The sequence below is a fragment of the Hemiscyllium ocellatum genome, chromosome 5 (genome assembly GCF_020745735.1).
Source record: "Hemiscyllium ocellatum isolate sHemOce1 chromosome 5, sHemOce1.pat.X.cur, whole genome shotgun sequence".
Classification (NCBI taxonomy): domain Eukaryota; kingdom Metazoa; phylum Chordata; class Chondrichthyes; order Orectolobiformes; family Hemiscylliidae; genus Hemiscyllium; species Hemiscyllium ocellatum.
In genome coordinates this window covers 44,739,492-44,760,215 of record NC_083405.1, presented here as the reverse complement: position 1 = coordinate 44,760,215, position 20,724 = coordinate 44,739,492, and the positions used below count along the sequence as shown (strand labels likewise).

Sequence of the window (20,724 nt, the reverse complement as noted above, 5' to 3'; positions counted from 1 at the left end):
AGAGATCGAGATCGAGAGAGATCGAGATCGAGAGAGAGAGAGATCGAGAGAGAGAGAGAGATCGAGAGAGAGAGAGAGATCGAGAGAGAGAGAGAGATCGAGAGAGAGATCGAGAGAGATCGAGAGAGAGATCGAGAGAGAGATCGAGAGAGAGAGAGATCGAGAGGGAGAGAGATCGAGAGAGAGAGAGATCGAGAGAGATCGAGAGGGAGAGAGATCGAGAGAGAGATCGAGAGAGATCGAGAGAGAGAGAGAGAGAGAGAGAGAAAGAGAGAGAGAGATCGAGAGAGGGAGAGAGATCGAGAGAAAGAGAGATCGAGAGAGAGAGAGAGATCGAGAGAGAGAGATCGAGATCGAGATCGAGAGAGAGATAGATCGAGAGAGAGATCGAGAGAGAGAGAGATCGGGAGAGAGAGAGAGATCGAGAGAGAGAGATCGAGATCGAGAGAGAGATAGATCGAGAGAGAGATCGAGAGAGAGAGAGATCGGGAGAGAGAGAGATCGAGAGAGAGAGAGAGAGATCGAGAGAGAGAGAGATCGAGAGAGAGAGATCGAGAGAGAGAGATCGAGAGAGAGAGGGATCGGGAGAGAGATCGAGAGAGAGAGAGAGAGATCGGGAGAGAGATCGAGAGAGAGGGAGAGAGATCGAGAGATCGAGAGAGAGAGAGAGATCGAGAGAGATCGAGAGAGAGATCGAGAGAGAGAGAGATCGAGAGAGAGAGATCGAGAGAGAGAGATCGAGAGAGAGATCGAGAGAGAGATCGAGAGAGAGAGAGATCGAGAGAGAGATCGAGAGAGAGAGAGATCGAGAGAGAGATCGAGAGAGAGAGAGATCGAGAGAGAGAGAGATCGAGAGAGAGAGATCGAGAGAGAGAGGGATCGGGAGAGAGATCGAGAGAGAGAGAGATCGGGAGAGAGATCGAGAGAGAGGGAGAGAGATCGAGAGAGATCGAGAGAGATCGAGAGAGAGAGAGATCGAGAGAGAGAGAGATCGAGAGAGAGAGAGATCGAGAGAGAGAGATCGAGAGAGAGAGAGAGAGAGATCGAGAGAGAGATCGAGAGAGAGATCGAGAGAGAGATCGAGAGAGAGAGAGATCGAGAGAGAGATCGAGAGAGAGAGAGATCGAGAGAGATCGAGATCGAGAGAGAGAGATCGAGAGAGAGAGATCGAGAGAGAGGGGGATCGGGAGAGAGATCGAGAGAGAGGGAGAGAGATCGAGAGAGATCGAGAGAGAGAGAGATCGAGAGAGAGAGAGATCGAGAGAGAGAGATCGAGAGAGAGAGATCGAGAGAGATCGAGAGAGAGATCGAGAGAGAGATCGAGAGAGAGATCGAGAGAGAGATCGAGAGAGAGAGAGATCGAGAGAGAGATCGAGAGAGAGAGAGATCGAGAGAGAGAGAGATCGAGAGAGAGAGATCGAGAGAGAGAGGGATCGGGAGAGAGATCGAGAGAGAGAGAGATCGGGAGAGAGATCGAGAGAGAGGGAGAGAGATCGAGAGAGATCGAGAGAGAGAGAGATCGAGAGAGAGAGAGATCGAGAGAGAGAGAGATCGAGAGAGAGAGAGATCGAGAGAGATCGAGAGAGAGATCAAGAGAGAGAGATCAAGAGGTCCAGAGAGAGAGAGAGGGAGAGAGAGAGGGAGGGAGAGAGAGAGGGAGAGAGAGAGGTCGATCGAGAGATCGAGATCGAGAGAGAGAGAACGAGAGAGAGAGAACGAGAGAGAGAGAACGAGAGAGAGAACGAGAGAGAGAGGGAGAGCGAGAGAGAGGGAGAGCGAGAGGGAGAGCGAGAGGGAGAGCGAGAGGGAGAGCGAGAGGGAGAGCGAGAGGGAGAGAGAGAGGGAGAGAGAGAGGTCGATCGAGAGATCGAGAGAGAGATCAAGAGAGAGAGATCAAGAGAGAGAACGAGAGAGAGAGATCGAGAGAGAGAGATCGAGAGAGAGAGATCAAGAGAGAGAGATCAAGAGAGAGAGAACGAGAGAGAGGTCGAGAGAGAGGTCGAGAGGTCGATCGCGAGGTTGATCGCGAGGTCGAGAGAGAGAGATCGAGAGAGAGAACGAGAGATCGAGAGAGAGAGAGGTCGATCGAGAGGTCGATCGAGAGATCGAGAGAGAGAACGAGAGAGAGAACGAGAGAACGAGAGAGGTCGATCGAGAGGGAGATCGAGAGGTCGATCGAGAGGTCGATCGAGAGGTCGATCGAGAGGTCGATCGAGAGGTCGATCGAGAGGTCGATCGAGAGGGAGGGAGATCGAGAGGGAGGGAGAGAGATCGAAAGGGAGATCGAGAGGTCGAGGGAGAGGTTGAGGGCGTGGTCGAGGGCATGGTCGAGGGATCGAGAGAGAGATCGAGAGAGAGATCGAGAGAGAGATCGAGAGAGAGAGAGATCGAGAGAGAGAGAGATCGAGAGAGAGAGAGAGATCGAGAGAGAGAGAGATCCAGAGACAGAGAGATCCAGAGAGACAGAGAGATCCAGAGAGACAGAGAGATCCAGAGACAGAGAGATCCAGAGAGACAGAGAGATCCAGAGAGAGAGAGAGATCCAGAGAGAGAGAGAGATCGAGAGAGAGATCCAGAGAGAGAGAGAGAGAGAGAGAGATCGAGAGAGAGAGATCGAGAGAGAGAGATCGAGAGAGAGAGAGAGAGATCGAGAGAGAGAGAGAGATCGAGAGAGAGAGAACGAGAGTGTGATTGAGAGAGAGAGATCGAGAGAGAGATCGAGAGAGAGAACGAGAGAGAGAACGAGAGAGAGAACGAGAGAGAGGTCGAGAGAGAGATCGAGAGAGAGAGAACGAGAGTGTGATTGAGAGAGAGAATGAGAGAGAGAGAGAGAACGAGAGAGAGAGAGAACGAGAGAGAGAGAGAACGAGAGAGGTCGAGAGAGAGGTCGAGAGAGAGGTCGAGAGAGAGGACGAGAGAGAGGACGAGAGAGAGGGAGATCGAGAGAGAGGGAGATCGAGAGGGAGATCGAGAGGGAGATCGAGAGGGAGGGAGAGAGATCGAAAGGGAGATCGAGAGGTCGAGGGAGAGGTCGAGGGCGTGGTCGAGGGCATGGTCGAGGGATCGAGAGAGAGATCGAGAGAGAGATCGAGAGAGAGATCGAGAGAGAGATCGAGAGATCGAGAGAGAGATCGAGAGACAGAGAGATCCAGAGATCGAGAGAGATCGAGAGAGAGAGATCGAGAGAGAGAGAGAGAGAGAGAGGTCCAGAGAGAGCGAGATTGAGAGAGAGAGAGAGATCCAGAGAGAGAGAGAGAGAGAGAGATATCGAGAGAGAGAGAACGAGAGTGTGATTGAGAGAGAGAGATCGAGAGAGAGATCGAGAGAGAGAACGAGAGAGAGAACGAGACAGAGAACGAGAGAGAGAACGAGAGAGAGAGAGATCGAGAGAGAGATCGAGAGAGAGATCGAGAGAGAGAGAACGAGAGTGTGATTGAGAGAGAGAACGAGAGAGAGAGAACGAGAGAGAGAGAGAACGAGAGAGGTCGAGAGAGAGGGAGATCGAGAGAGAGGGAGATCGAGAGGGAGATCGAGAGGGAGGGAGAGAGATCGAAAGGGAGATCGAGAGGTCGAGGGAGAGGTCGAGGTCGAGGGCATGGTCGAGGGATCGAGAGAGAGATCGAGAGAGAGATCGAGAGAGAGATCGAGAGAGAGAGAGAGAGATCGAGAGAGAGATCGAGAGACAGAGAGATCCAGAGATCGAGAGAGAGAGATCGAGAGAGATCGAGAGAGAGAGATCGAGAGAGATCGAGAGAGAGAGATCGAGAGAGATCGAGAGAGATCGAGAGAGATCGAGAGAGAGAGAGAGAGAGAGAGCGAGAGGTCCAGAGAGAGCGAGATTGAGAGAGAGAGAGAGATCCAGAGAGAGAGAGCGAGAGGTCCAGAGAGAGAGAGCGAGAGAGATCGAGAGAGAGAGATCGAGAGAGAGGGAGAGAGATCGAGAGAGAACGAGAGAGATCGAGAGAGAGAGAGATCGAGAGAGAGAGAACGAGAGTGTGATTGAGAAAGAGAACGAGAGAGAGAACGAGAGAGAGAGAGGTCGAGACAGAGGGAGATCGAGAGGGAGATCGAGAGGGAGAGAGATCGAGAGAGAGAGAACGAGAGAGAGAGATCGAGAGAGAGAGATCGAGAAGAGAACGAGAGAGAGGTCGAGAGAGAGGTCGATCGCGAGGTCGATCGCGAGGTCGAGAGAGAGAGAGAACGAGAGAGAGAACGAGAGAGAGAACGAGAGAGAGAGAGAGAGATCGAGAGAGAGATCGAGAGAGATCGATCGAGAGGTCGATCGAGAGGTCGATCGAGAGGTCGATCGAGAGAGAACGAGAGAGAGAGAACGAGAGAGAGAGAACGAGAGAGAGAGAACGAGAGAGAGAGGTAGAGAGAGAGAACGAGAGAGGTCGAGAGAGAGGGAGATCGACAGGGAGATCAAGAGGGAGATCAAGAGGGAGATCGAGAGGGAGGGAGATCGAGAGGGAGGGAGAGAGATCGAAAGGGAGATCGAGAGGTCGAGGGAGAGGTCGAGGGCGTGGTCGAGGGCATGGTCGAGGGATCGAGAGAGAGACACTCTACTTCCTATATCACTAGTCTGTGTGAGAACGCATATAGGATATAAATCAGGCAGGGAAAAAGTTCTGAGAGTTTTGTGAAACAAGAGGTGCGGCTGAGCATGACTCAGAACAGGTAAGAACTTACAGTTAACAATGGGGTGCTGGAGGCAAGAGTAATGGGTTAACAAGGTGGAAAAGCATTCATTATGTGAAGCTACTTAAGAAAATGAGGTAGCTTTCAATATGTAACATCAGTTAACAAGATGAAAAGTATTCATTATGTGAAGCCAGTCATTCATTGTGTAACAGCAGATGACTTGATATTTACTATTGATCTTCGTCGATTGTAACAGTCACTCAATTTATACGTATGTCCCTTATCTGGATGCTCCTCCCTATAAAATGACTATACAGTTCATTGAGAAGCTGCTCTTCCAGAGAAGACCATTAACTCATGTCTCTGGGTACATAGGTGATCATTCTCTCTTTCTTCAGGGCCCAGAATAAAGATGAAGGAGGTAAAGCCACTACTGTGTCTCTGTGCATTTTGCTTTGACTGGGACAGAGTGGAATGAGATGACATGTGTCTTAAGAATTATAAAAAAAAACGTATTTTATTGATGAGACCTGAAGCATCTCCTTCTTCATGATGCTGCACAACCTGTGGATAGCTTCTTGTTTGTTTATAAATTTAGACATTTCCTGTTTTTACATGAGATCGGAAAATAGAAAATGTTCAGTTTTCTGCTGACTTAGGTATTAGGCACAAGTATAGGTTTTTTTTCATGTTTCTAAATGGCAAATGCCTATGCCAACGATTTTGGTGAATAAAACAAAATACATGCAAAGACATAAACGAGCTACACTTGCAGCATTCCCTTTCCTCACTTCTTGCTCCAAAATAGGCAAACAATTAAACAGCAATTATCTTTCTCTTTCAGATAACAAGTGTGAATTCTCCAACATTGATATATCTTCTGACACAGGACAAACAAATTGTGATTGTTTGCTCTCAATAACAACTATTGTGTATCCAACATTAATGCCAACAAAAATTTTCCTCTGGGAGGTTGGCTACATTAGAGTTTACACTCATACATTACATTAACTCATATCTCCTTCCTCCCCTCCCACTGCAACAAGTAGGGAGCATGGCCTTATGCATTAAATACTAGTGAGGCAAACATGGTTACCCACAAAGAAATCAATAACAAATCAAGAGGATTGTTTGTTAACAAGATTATTCTAAATGTGTCATTCAACTGAACAGCATCTATCAGAAATGATGATGGTCAGATTTTAATTACTTTGAGCCAAGTTAAAACAATTGACAATTAGTTAAGGATGGAAAAGACACATTCAAGAAAACCACAAAAGCAAAATAAAGTGAACTGAAACATACTAGTCATTTTCCTGCGATATCATGCATAGAGGTGGCACTAGACTATTTCTCCAACTGATGGCAACAATCAGATAAGTCTTTCAATTCTATAACATTCAGTAATTCTATTATACAGCTTTCCCCTCATTCGAAGATTGCTCAGGTGAAAATCTACCATTGCAAATTCATTTTAATGACATAATTGCTCTCTTTGGAGAAGAGGCTGTTTGCTGAAAGGAGATAAAAGAGAGATGTTGAAGTCACGAAGTTCAGTTAGAGAAGGTGGGGAGATATGTCCAATTGGCAGAAAGGGCAAGAATCAAAGAACATAAGGAATAAGAGCAGTAAACCTTTTAGCCCATGATTTAATCAATTGATTAAGAAGAACATGGCTGATCCTGGACTTCAAATCTGCTTTGCCACAACTCTCCATACTCAATTCCGGGTCAAAATATTTACCTCTCCAATCCTCAAATATATTCAATAATGGCACATTCACAACCATCTGGGCCAGAGAATTTCAATGATTTAACTCTGAGCAAAATAATTCACAGGTTTTGCACGTTTTAAAAATGTTCATTTCTATTTTTACAACTGAAGTCAACAGCTTCACAATTCTGCATATTATGTCATCTGCCATCCTGCTGCCCACTTAATGGATATGTATTTGCTTGTTGTCACCCTCCATGTAGCTTTCCATCTAGCTTTGTACCATTATAAAATCTGTCTCTTCATCTAGATATTTTCTATTCAATCTGTTGAGAGATGTTTTTGCACACTACTGGAGCAAGTGGTACTTGAACCCGATCCTCTTGGCTCAGAGGTAGAAATACTACCATTTCATCACAAGGGACCCCATGTCTCTCAATCAAGTCATTACCATCAATTGTAACAGCACTGATCACTGCAGCATTTCACTGGTCAATCTACCAACTTGGAAACACCCCATTTATATCCGTTGTCTGCTTGCTGTCTGTTAATCAACCTTCTATCCATGCTAATATTACCTCCCAGCTCCATCAACTTTTGTGTGGCCCCTTTTTGGACATCCAAGTGTATCACATCTCCTGTTTCTTCTCCAGCTTCCCCACTTGTAACATCCTTAGACTCCAATAATTTAGTCAAATGGGGCTTCCCTTCATAAAAAGAGTTGATTTTCTCTAATCATACTTAGTGCATTGTTAAAACTTTCTCAACAATACATTTCAGCATCTTTCAATTGACTAATATTAAGTGAACAAAACAATAGCTTCCAGTTGTTCCTCTCCCTCCTTTCATGATAGGTAGTATTACATACAACTCCAAATTGGAGGGATTACTGATGAATTTTAAATTCTGGAAAGTCATAGTCAGCGTATTCACTATCTTAGAGAATAGGGCTTTTAGAATCCAAGGGTGTAGACCATCATGTTCTGGATTTGTCAGATTTTAGTCCCTTGGATTTCTCCAATACCATTTCTCCACCTTGTTATGTCTTTTTAGTTCCTAGGTACATACTCTGCATGACTTCTCAGTAGAAGGCAAAATATTTATTCAATGCCTTTATGATTTCATCATTCTCCATGAAAACTTCTCCAGTCACTACATGTAAAAGAAGAGTGTTTATGTTATCTATTCTCTTCCTTTGTTCATACTTAAAGTTCTTACAATTTAATTTTGTATTTCTGTTCCGTTTCTACTTTTGTTTTTTTGTTGTTAGTTTTCTCTCATCAACTTTTTGGTGGCCCTTGATTCGTTTCTGAAACACTCTGAATTCAAAAACACAATACTATTCTTTGTAACATTCCTATTTCTACCAATATAAATTCTACTTCAGAATTTTGTGAAGTCAAATCGTCTCTCACTAATGTCTTCATGTCATCCTTCACTCGCAGGGGTGTCTCTTTTTTTTTGCTATTCTGTCCTTATAAAACACTGTAACAAAGAATATTCATTTTCCAACTTTGGTCAGCTGGCAACTATGTCTCTATAACAGTGATTAAATCTAAACCATTTGCCTTTATTTGCACGCTAAATCATCTATCTATTTGCAGGTATTTCATGTATTCAGATAAAGAGCCTTGAATTTATTTTCTTTTATATCTATTTCCTTCAATTATCTTACACACGATGTAAAATTTACGCTGAACTCTGTACTCTCCTGGCCTACTTTTCCTAAGTAGAATTTCGAGTTAGTGAAGGCAATTTGAAGTGAGAAAGTTGAGTCTCATCAATAAAGAACTCCAAAACACTGAAGGTGAAAAATCTAAAGTAAGGGGGTATTCATTTGTTTCTTTCGCAGGATATCCAAGTGGGTTCAAGGACAGAGTCAGTGCTTAGTTAAATAGTCTAATTGCATGTACTTCAAAGATAACAGAAGTTGATTCTCAATACTCAGCATCTGCTTGCACTGTCTCTGGGCAAATGACAATGAAACTCCTTTATGATCTGTACCTAATAAATCCTCCATTCAAAGATGAGCCAAGATTTTAAAAATTAGCCAAAACTGACATGTAAACTGTCTACTAAAAATGCTGGCTTATATTTATGATCTGTGCACTGCCAAAATGAATCTTCTCTCATATCCCTCTTAATGATCAACCAGCATGGGATTGTGGGAACATGAGTAGATTTCAGGCTGGATCAGCTCAAAATATATTATTTAAGGCAGATACAAAAATCAAAATTTAAGTCATACTAATTTTAAGAAAGAAAAATAGCTGAATCAGACTCCAATATTTAGCATCAGGGTGAATTTTCCCAGGAAAATTTTACACTTCTCGTTCATGCATATGGAGTTTTGTTACTTATCACTATCACTTTTAGCAAACAGTCTACAGTTGCTTCCAGTTAAAAATGGGTTCTCCCATACCCCCACTTAATCAAGTTACAAATTGGAGTTTCAGATATCATAGTAAATTACATTTTGTTGATTGTTCTGATCACAGCTAAAATTAGACAAATCTCCTACATTCTTAGATTGCTGCAGGCTGCATTTCTATGACTCGAGATAGTCTTCCTCCCACATCTGGCTGTGGTAGCTGTAAAGTTAAGCAGTCTTTTCAACTTGCTGACAATGCAGAATTATCTGAGAGATTTATTGAATAGATAGAGTAATCACCTGACCTCAAAACAGCTTGCTTTGATTTCTTAACCGTGGAGACATGTAAGATTAATGCATTGCATTCAGGAAGAACTACTTCGCTATTGTTAATCCCAAATTTTCTTTCATCTTAGAAGTGAAGGTATAGCTTAGAGTACTACTGTTTACAATCCAGTATCTATAATATATTTCTAAGATTTCAGAAGACTGAAAGATTGAACATCGAAAAAGTACAGAATTCTGCCACTGCCTCAGAGCATAAATATTTCAAGCTCTTTTCATCAGTAAAGCAATCCAAGCCTTTCTTTGAGCTCTTATCAAACATTGAGACTCAGTGTCAGTTAGACTTAAGAAGTCATATGACTCCCCTCATTAGCAAACAGACTTCATGCACAAATGCATGGAGGACCGCATACCAAAAAAGTTAATCCAAGTGTTCTCCAATTGAAAATCTTGGGTGAACCAGGAAATCCATTCCCTACTGAAGACCAAATGGGCAGCATTCAAGTCGGATGTCCCAGACCAATACAGGAAATCCAGATATAACCTCTGCAAAGCCATCAAGGATGCCAAGAGGCAGTACCAGACAAAAACTACCAAACAGAACAACATTTCAGGATACAAAATGATGCAGAACAAGATAACTAACAAAGACACAGCCCTCCCTGATGTGCTCAATGCCTTCTGTTTGAGCAGAATGCCAGCGGCACCATGATGTCTGCCCCAAGAGCTCCAGATACACCTGTTCCCTCAGTCATCACTGCAGATGTCAGATCGGTCTTCCTTGGAGTCAGTACAATCAAAGCGATGGAGCACTCAGATCCTCTGTGGACCAACTCACCAAGGTATTCACCAACATCTTCAACCTCTCCATCTAAGCGAAGTTCCCACCTACTTCAAGACAACCACCATCATCCCATACCGAAGAATGCACGTGCCTTAATGACTACCATCCAGTGGCTCTGACTTCATTCACCATGGAGGTGCTTCGAGAGGCTGGTGATGGCCCAGATCAACTCCAATTTCCCATCCTGTCTTGATCCCCTATAATTTGCCTACTAATATAACAGGTCCACAGCAGATGCCATATTCCTAGCTCTGTACTCATCTTTGGAACATCTGGAAACAAGGATACCTACATCAAACTCCTGCTCATCGACTACAGCTCCACCTTCAACACCATTATCCCCTTTGCACTGATCTCAAAACTGAGACCTTGGTCTCAGCTCCCTCTGCAATCAAATTCTCAGCTTTCTGATCCACAGACCACAATCAATGAAGACAGGTAACTGCACCTCCTCCACAACAATAGTCAACACTGGAGCACCCCCCCCGAGGATCCATCCTCAGCCCACTACTGTATTCCCTGAACACCAGTAACCAGTATATTCCGAACAAGCGACATCTGCAACTTCACTGACGATACCACCGTAGCAGGATGGATATCTAACAATGAGTCAAAATACAGATGGGAGGTAGAGAGCTTGGTGACATGGTACAATGATAACAACCTCTCTCAAAACTAAAGAGCTGATCATGGATTTCAGGAAGAAAGGAGAGGAATGCACCCCCATCTACATCAATAGAACTGGTGTTGAGAGCTGAACAGCATCAAGTTTCTCGGAGTAACAATGACCGACAACCTGTCCTGGACCTCCCACGTAAATGCAACAGTCAAAGAGGCATAACAATGCCTCATCTTCCTCAGGTATGTCCCTAAGGACCCTTACCAACTTCTACAGATGCACCACTGAAGGTACACTGTCTGGGTGCATAACAACCTGGTATGGAAACTGCTCTGCCCAGGACCATAAGAAACTACAGAAGATGGTATTTACAGCCCAGATCATCACTGAAGCTAACCTTCCATCCACAGACTCCATTTACATGGCTTGCTGCCGCTGAAAGGCTGCCAATACCAAACACCCGTCGCATTCCAGAAATGATTTCCTCCAACCTCTTCCATCAAGCAGAAAATACAGAAGTCTGAACACAAGCACCAGGAGGTTCACGAATAGCCTTTTCCTGGCCATTATTAGACTGATGAATGGACTCTCTAGCCTCAAATAATGCTGATCCTACTAATGCTAACACATGCCCTGTGTAATGTAATTTATATGCTTCTAGGTTTTTCTTTAAAAACGCCTGATCCATACATTTTTGCTTATTGTGATCTGCCTGTACTGCTCCTAAACAAACCTTTTCACTGTACCCCGGTACAAGTGACAATAAATCAGTTACTCTTAAAATTTATAGCTACAGTTCCAAAGCACCAATTCAATAATTTCCAATCATTACACGTTTTCTATTGTCAGCAAACTTTGAAATTTTCCTCTTGGTATCTCCACATAAGTCATTATAACAGATTGTAAGTAACCAAGATTTCATCCTTAGAGCCTATTTGAAAACACCCCATTTATTCCTAACCTTCTCATCAGCTAGCCAATCCCTATCCATGCCTGTTAATCTAGAAGCAAATCATACATGCCCTATTCAAAAGGAGCTGAAATGTAGGTATGGCTTTTGAGCCCAGACATCCACATACCCAGGTTATCTCTGCAAAAAGGAAAAATTGAAACGCAATATCAAAATAACAGAGGAATAGAAAAGACTAATTCCACCCCCCACAAAAAAAAATTAGTTGGCTTGATAATTATTTCATACCTTTCTTCTGCTTTGAGTCTTCTATCCTTTGTTGAGCTTTTCTGAATACATGAAGATGTGCAGCAAAATCATTTACCAACCGTGTAGTAAAATATGGTTGCCAGTCTACCTCCTTTGACCTGTTGATTAGTAACAAAAGACAATGAAATAAAAGCCATAAAATTATAAAGAATATTTTCTAAAACTGATTTCCTTAATGAAACTAGAAATGTTATTGTCCTATATTTACCAGTTCCCATGGTATTAACTTTCCGCAGACTAATCCTCTACTGAAACATGGTTGACATAGAGACTGGACTGGATGCTCAACATTCCAGAGTTTTGTTGTTTTAAACAAGGTAGAGAGGTACGTAAAGAGGCAGAAGAGTTGTCTTATTAACCAGGGAGAATGTCACATCTGCACTCAGGACATAATGGAGGGTTCATCCACTGAGGCAATATGGTACAGTTCAAAAATAAGATGGGTATAATCACTCTGATTTGGGGGGGGCTATAATGCAATCTCATTAACAACAGAAAAACTGAGGAACAAATATGTAGGCAGATTATGGAAAGATGCAATAAAAATCGGCTGTCATAGTGGGTGACTTTAACTTCCCCAATATTGATTGAGACTCCCTTAGAACAAGAGGCTCAGACTGGGCAGATTTTGTTAAGTGTATCCAAGAGGGTTTCTTGAAACAGTAGGTGGATAGTCCAACTAGATGATGGATCGTACTGGACCTTCTATTGACTAATGGCCTTTTACTGCTCCTCGGATGCTGCCTGAACTGCTGTGCTCTTCCAGCACCACTAATCCAGAATCTGGTTTCCAGCATCTGCAGTCATTGTTTTTACCTAGACAGGTGACTGACCTTTCAGTGGTAGAACACTTTGGAAATGGTGATCACAGCTCCTTAAGTTTTAAGATAGCTCTGAATGAGGTCAGGACTTTGGGGGAAGGCACTAAATTGGGGGATATTAGGTAGGAGCTAAGGAGCATCAATTGGGAAGAGCCGTTATCAGGCAAATCCACATTTGACATATGGGAGTTGTTTAATGACTTGATTAGAGTTCAGGCCAGCATGTTCCAGTAACGAGGAAGAACAAAGATGGCAAAGTAAGGGTCCCTTGCAGAACAACGGACGTTGTGAATTTAGTCAAAGGAAGAAAGTAGTACATGTAAGGCTTAGGAAGCTAAAATCAGACAGGGACTATGAGGAATGTAAAGAAAGCAGGAAAGAAATCAAGCAAGGAATTAGCAGAGCAAGAAGGGGCCAGGAAGTAACCTTGGTAAGTAAGGGTAAAGAGAATCCCAAGACATTCTATTCATACATTAAAATAGGAAGACAGCTAGGATGAAGTTTGCATTACTCAAGGATGAAGGAGGGAACTTGTGCTTGGAGGCAGATGACACGGGCGAGATCCTAAATCAGTAGGGCGGCACGGTGGCACAGTGGTTAGCACTGCTGCCTCACAGCACCGGAGACCCGGGTTCAATTCCTGACTCGGGCGACTGACTGTGTGGAGTCTGCACGTTCTCCCCGTGTCTGCGTGGGTTTCCTCCGGGTGCTCCGGTTTCCTCCCACAGTCCAAAGATGTGCGGGTCAGGTGAATTGGCCATGCTAAATTGCCCATAGTGTTAGGTAATGGGTAAATGTAGGGGTATGGGTGGGTTGCGCTTCGGCGGGTCGGTGTGGACTTGTTGGGCCGAAGGGCCTGTTTCCACACTGTAAGTAATCTAAAAAAAAAAGTAATCTAAAAAAATTAGTACTTTGCATTAGCATTCACCCAGGAGAAGGATATGAAGAATAATGAGATTTGTGTGGAGCATGCTAACATGCTAGGGCATTTTGGATCAAGAAAGAAGCCGTGATAGGTCTCATGAAAGTATTAGGATGAATAAGTCCCCAGGGCCCACAGGTTATTGACAGAGACTAGAAAGGAGACTGCTGGGGCCTTGACCTAGATTTTTGTATCCTTGTTAGTGACTGGAGAGGTTCCAGAGGACTGGTGAGTTGGTAATATTTTTCCTCTGCTGAAGAAGGGAAATAGGGATAAACCAGGAAACTACAGGCGGTGAGACTCTTATCAGTGGCTGGGAAGCTATTAGAGAAAATTCTTTAAGGATAGGATTTCTACGCATTTGGAAAAGCATGGCCTAATTAGGGACAGTCAGCATGGCTTTGTGTGGGGCATGTCATGTCTTACTAACTTGACTGAATTTTTCAAGGGGGTAACAAAGGTGATCGATGAAGATGGAGCAGTGGATTTTGTCTACATAGCTTTTAGTAAGGCTTTCGATAAGGTCCCAGACGGTAGACTCATCCATAAAATTAAGATGCATTAGATTCATGGTGACTTGGTTCATGGATTCAGAATTGGCTTGCCCATAGAAGGCAGAAGGTAGTGGTGGAAGAGCGTCTTTCGGCTGGAGGTCCTTGACTACTGGTGTCCTGCAGGGATCCATACTGGGACCTCTGATGTTTGAGATATAAATGAAAATGCGGATGGGCAATTTAGTAAAGTGTGCAGACAATATAAAGATCAGTGGAGTTGTGGATAGTGTAGAAAATTATCAAAAGATATAGCAGGATATAAATCAGTTGCAGACATTGGCTGAAAAATGGCAGATGGAGTTTAATCCAGCTAATTGTGAGGTGCTGCATTTCAGGAGATCAAATTTAAGGAAAGGTAAACAATTAATGGCAGGACCCTGAACAACACTGACGTACAGAGAGATCTTGGGGTTCAGGTCCATAGCGCCCTGAAAGTAGCCACACAAGTCGGTAGGGTGCTTGCTTTTATTGGTAGGGGAAACTGAGTACAAGAGTCAGGATGTCATGTGACAGCTTTATAAGACTTTGGTTAGGCCATACTTAGACACTGCATTCAGTTCTGGTCACCACATTACAGGAAGGTTGTGGAGGCTTTGGAGAGGTGCAGAACAGGTTTACCAGGATGCAGCCTGGATTAGAAGGTATGAGTTATACAAGAGGCTAGAAAAACTCAGGTTGTTTTCTCTGGAGCAGTGGAGACGGAGGGGAGACTTGATAGAAGTCTATAAATTTATGACATGCACAGAGGGAGTTGATGGTCAGAATCTTTTTTCCCCCAAGTGTTGAAATGTCTAATACTAAGGACATGCATTTGAGGAGAGGTGGGGGGGGGGGAGGGGGGTAGTTCAAAGGAGATGTGAGGGGTCAGTTTTATTTTTACACAGAGTGTGATAAGAGTCTGGAACATACTGCCGAGGTGGAGGCAGATATGTTAGGGGTATTTAAGGATTTTTAGATAAGCACATGAATACGCAAAGAATAGAGAGGTATGGACCAAGGGCAGATAGAAGGGATTAGTTTAATTTGGCGTCATGTTTAGCACAACATTGTAGGCCGAAGGGCCTGTTCTACGTTCCTACTAATTGTTCTGATGAAGTGGCTTAAGGTTGTAACGAATTTTGACAAATTTACAAATAATTCATTACCACTAGTGGCTGATTTGGTTACCAGAAGATGCTAATTTAAATATTATTGGCAGAGAAGAGGTGAAGAAAAGTATTTTTCTTACAAAATTTGTTTTAAGCTGATAAGTTCTACCCCAAAACAGTGGTGGAAGCAGATAGTGTAAAAGTTAAATCAAAAATGGAAAACAAATAAAAGGACAGAACAGTAACAGGGAAGGTTAATAAAAGTATCATTCATTAAAGCTAGTAAGCCACAGGGTCCACAAAACATTAGTCTAAGTTGCTGAAAGAAATGATTTTTCACAAGGATTGAGAATTGATTAACAGACTAGAAAGAGAGAATGGGAATAAATAAGTCTTTCTTTAAGTTGTAGAAAGTGACTACTGGTTTATCACAGGGGTCACTGCTTAGGCCTGTGATTCATGAATTATACAGATGTAAATGAATTCAATGACGAAACCAAATGCACTATTCCCAAAAGTGTGTGGATGGCACAAAATGAGGTGGAATTAAGAGTTGTGCAGAAAATGCAAGGAAACTTCAGGGCAGTCGAGATGAATTGTGTGCGTGGGCATACACTTGAGATATTAAAGGCATTAAGGAGTGTGGAAAGAAAGTGAGAGGATGTTGAGGTATTGGATCAGCTATGATCATATTGAATGGTAGAGCATTCTCAAAGGGCCAGATGGTCTACTCCTTAATCTTGTTTCTACTTGACGGTCTACTCCGTAGTCTAGTTCATTAACAATTATGACTTTGGAATTAAAAACATAATTGCTAAATTTGGAGAACAGTCAATCCTGAAGACTGCAACAAATTACAGGAGGAAACTAATAAACTTGCATAATGTGTAATTGACAAATAAAGTTTAATTTTAAAAAATGCATGATATATGTTAGTAGAAAAAGGTGGTCACATTTGGTGCAAGTCTAGGTAAAAGGACAAAAGCTTCAGAGTGTCAATATATCACTTAATGATGGACAGCAGATTAGCAAGGCAACAAAGAAAAAATACACCAATGTTAATTTCAAAGTGTTTTGGAAAATAGGGAAGATATGCTGAATCCTGTTCAAATAGATTTAAAGAGGACTGAGAGAAAAAGAGAAGAGAAACATTAAAAGGTGCAGAGAAATGCAAGGGTTTACATTTTAGGAAAGGATTGCATGCGGTCAACTCTTGGGAGAGCCAAAAAGGCTGACAGGTGACCAAGGGATTTTGATAAACTAGATATAGGAAAAATGGCACTGTGGGAACAGCATAGCTAGAGGCTATGATTATAAAGACAGGCCTTGGATTGTGAAGGGTTCCATTCTGAAATCTGCTCGCAAGTGGATTGTATGCAAGTTGGAACACCATGTAGGACAATTAACAAAAAAGGAGCAATTAATTAGTTATCAGGACATCTAACATGTACCTGAAAAGAAACTTTACACAAAAACACAGTAAAGGTTGCTACTACAGGAAGTGGTTAAATGCTTACTCCTGCTCTCTAATTTGTATGTTCACATGTTCAAGTAGTTCAGATGCAGGCTAAGTGGATTAACCAAAGTAAATGCAGGGTTACAGGGATAGGGGCTGGATCTGAACGGGATACTCTTTGGAGGGTCTATGGAGACGCAATGTACCAAATGGCCCCTTTCCATACCATAGGAATTCTATGGCCTGTTTGGAACAAATAAGGTATTGATCATACACAGCTGAAAATGTGTTGCTGGTTAAAGCACAGCAGGTTAGGCAGCATCCAAGGAACAGGAAATTCGACGTTTCGGGCATAAGCCCTTCATCAGGAATGTTTATGCCCGAAACGTCAAAATTCCTGATGAAGGGCTTATGCCCGAAACGTCAAATTTCCTGTTCCTTGGATGCTGCCTAACCTGCTGTGCTTTAACCAGCAACACATTTTCAGCTGTGATCTCCAGCATCTGCAGACCTCATTTTTTACCCATTGATCATACACAATCAGCCCACACTTGCAAAACTCAACAATATCCAACATGAGATGTAAATTCGCAAATCAGACAATATGTGGTGTATAATTTACAGTGTGGGAAGATTGATGCCAATAACCAATTCAGGATCGTCGTAGAAATTTCTTGTATTAATACACAGGATATGATCCTTTGCAGACAGGAAAGGCACATACATGCACGACACTTACTTTAACTCAACAAGATACGAGAAAACCATTATGAACCTATACGAATCAATCTACCTCATGTAAAATTTAAGCAAAGCCTAGGTGTTAAATACCAATAATTTTTAACTTGTATATTTTCCATGGCAAATCACTTACTGATCAGTCTAATTGTCAAGCAATTAGCACCATCTTCTCATATGGTATAATTGTTCATCTTTCTCTAAATTGATGTTCTTGTAAATTTGTTCTGATGAATGCATGATAAAAACTTTTACAACATGACCCTTGATCATCAATTCTCAAGTTCTGTGCTACCAAATAACTAAACATTAACTTGTTATGATGCAACAATGGTGGAAGCAGAGATAATCAAGGATTGCAAAAGTAAATTCAGTGGGCTTTTGGGGAAATACATTTGTAGGATCCAGGAATAGAAAGGGAGAATAGGACTGACTTGATTGCTCTACACAGTGTATGGATCTGATGGAGATAAATGGCCTCCTGTTGTTTTGTAATGATTCTATTAGAAAGCTTTTGTTTATTTAAAGTGGCCACAGGGAAAGGATGAATACTTATTAAAAGAAGGAACAAGAACTTAGTACTGGATTTTAGAATGAAACATGTCTTTCATGACCTATTAACTGTGCTTCAATACTGAAAATTCAAACACAAAACTGTTCACTATTCTACAATACTCTGCAAAGCAAAACATTATTTTTCACTGCACCTCAAATCAAATGAATTGCTTTCCTACTACAGAATAAATCCAATTTACCTTGTGGCAAACTGAACAAGTGCATTTTGTGTAGTTTTTCTGACTTCGAGTAAAAAAGACTCATCATCACTTAGAGTATAATACCAGTACTGAATATAGTCCCTTAGTGCAAACTGGATGACCTGAAAATGAGAAAAAATAGATTATACCCATTCATTTTATAAGGCTTCACTGGATGGTGCTAGAAACAAATTCAAGCAAAACAATTTAACTGTTAATACTAATTCTCACAATGCATGCCTTGCACATTCATTCATTGTTATATTTAATAGTATACATAATGATATTAACATTCCTACTTCACAGATAACAAATAACATTGTTAGCATCAACACTTCTACATCTATAGATAACAAAATATCCATAAAATTTAACAGACATGTCACAGAAGTACACCACAAAATGGACATGGAAAACCAAACTTCTATCATTTCACAACAGTGCTTCAGACCATCATGAAAAATTTGGTACTCCCAACTGTCTTTCACAATCTTACACTTTTGACAGTTTCAATTCTGCCCAATACTTCAAGAAATATCAGAGACTCTACTTTGCACTTGTTGCCACAAATTATGTTCCTGAGGAAGGGCTTATGCTCGAAACGTCGAATTCCCTATTCCTGAGATGCTGCCTGGCCTGCTGTGCTTTGACCAGCAACACATTTGCAGCTGTGATCTCCAGCATCTGCAGACCTCATTTTTTACTTTCATAGGCAATAACTAACTGAACCAAGAGGAGACTGAGGAAGGAGGGATTTTGTATCTCAGTGGTAGTGTCCTTACCTCTGGCCCAGAAGGCCTAGACTCAAATCCCACATGCTACAGAAATGTGTCGTACATGTCTTAACAGGTTGTCTAAAATAGCTGAAGAAATTTTCTAACTAACCTGTCCAACATACAACAACTATACTGAGGAAGCTTATTGATGATGCAGCTGAAGACAGTTGAGCCGAGAACATTACAGTAAGGAAGTGGTTCTTCTGTGGTGCAGTTATAGTATTCCTACCTTTGAATCAGGAGGCTTGTGCTGAAGTCTCAGCTGCTCCAGAGGTGTGTCATAATCCTCTGGAGGATAATCCCTCCACCATTACCTCGATAAAAGAATTATGATAAATTTGTCAGGCATGATTTCCCCCCCCCCCCACCTCATGAGGCAATGCTGACTGTGCTTGGTCATCTTATATATTTCTAAATGCTGCAAAATTACATCCTTTATAAAAGGCTGACATTTTCCCAAGAACAAACGTTAACTGGCCTATAGTTATAATTTTATTTTCCTCTGCTCTTTTTGAATAAGCATGTCACACTGCAGTTTTGCAATCCTCCAAAACTTTTCCAGCATTGAAGGAATCTTGGAACATTAGCTACAGAGATAGTGGCTGCACTGACAGTAGTTCCTTTAATAACTTCAGATGCAATCTATCAGGCCTGAGGACTTAGCAACCTTTATTCTCATTAGTTTTCCCAATACTTTCTCTGTAAAACGTTACTGGATTTATTTCCACCCTTCCCTTTGTCTCTTAATTTTGTATTATTTTTGCTATTAGTGTACTGTGAAAACTGACGCAAAGTATTTATTCAACTTTTCTGCTATTTCCCTGTTCCCATGATTCTTTCCTTATCCTCGTGCTTTAAGAGTCTTTCTTTTCCTTTTTTTAAAATTTAAATAAGCTCAATATTACTTTCAAATTTACCCTCAAAGTTTATCTTCGTCCTTTTTATAACCTTCCATTGATTTTTAAAAGTTTTCCCAATCCTTTAACAATCGTTGCCATATTGTACATCTTTATTTCCAATTTGATACCATCCTAAACTTCCCTTAGAATGTTTCATTCTCTCCGAGATATATCACCGTGCACTATTTTCTTAAACGTATGTCAGGTGTTGCTCAACTGCTTTTGCTGCTCACCTCTCTTCCCACCACTCCAGCTAGCTCTGATCACATTCCTTTGTGATTACCCTTATTTAGGCCAAGGAGAGTTGTTTCTGACCTAAGCTTTTCTCTCTCAAACAGAATACTAAATTCTACCTAGTCATGGCCATTATTTCCCTGGGGATATTTTACTCAGATCATGTATTAAATCTGTCTCATTCCATAGCACTAGATCTACAATTGATTAGATCCAAAAAATATTGTTCTGAGAAAGTATCCCAAGTATATTATAAATTCTTCCTCATGGTTACTTCTGCCAATCTACGAATAAAGTCACCTACTTTTTTTTTAAACAAATGACCTCATTACTTCACAATTTACTGTCAGTCCTACTGTGCAGCTACTGTTAGGGTACCTGTACATTATGGTTAACAGCATCTTCTTCCGTTGGTTATTTTTTATCTTCAACGTTTCGGGCCAGAGCCCTTCATCCTGATGAAGGGCTCTGGCCCGAAACGTCGAATTTCCTGTTCCTTGGATGCTGCCTGACCTTCTGTGCTTTAACCAGCAACACATTTTCAGCTCTGATCTCCAGCATCTGCAGACCTCACTTTTTACTCTATTTCTTATCTTCACCAATATGGATTCTCTATGTTCTAATCCAAGATAATTTCTTGCTATCATACTTATTTCATTCTATATTAACAGTGCTACCTCACCTCTCTTTCCTTCCAGCCATTTTGAATAGTCACATACCCTTGGGATATTTATCTTCCAGCTTGGATTTCCTGTAACCATACTGCCATGATGGCTATAAAATCAAAGA

General features: G+C 41.9%; 2 protein-coding genes across 4 annotated transcripts in view; one reads left to right on the top strand and one right to left on the bottom strand.

The window, feature by feature from the left end:
* snx13 (sorting nexin 13) overlaps positions 1 to 20,724 on the bottom strand; it is a 180,476-nt gene that overhangs the window by 97,071 nt on the left and 62,681 nt on the right. For 2 of the 3 annotated variants that reach the window (XM_060824730.1, XM_060824731.1), the window contains exons 5-6: positions 18,027 to 18,148; positions 11,672 to 11,790 (exon numbers count right to left, since the gene is read on the bottom strand). In XM_060824730.1, coding sequence (XP_060680713.1) covers positions 11,672 to 11,790; positions 18,027 to 18,148 — 241 coding nt within the window. The remainder of the gene's footprint in view (positions 1 to 11,671; positions 11,791 to 18,026; positions 18,149 to 20,724) is intronic. The other variant, XM_060824732.1, reaches the window with a different exon arrangement.
* LOC132815914 (RNA-binding protein 25-like) lies at positions 1,615 to 3,810 on the top strand (the record flags this gene model as incomplete). Its single annotated transcript, XM_060825292.1, has 3 exons — positions 1,615 to 1,668; positions 3,145 to 3,195; positions 3,721 to 3,810. Coding segments are annotated over 3 exons (195 nt in total), but the record flags the coding sequence as incomplete, so codon positions are not given.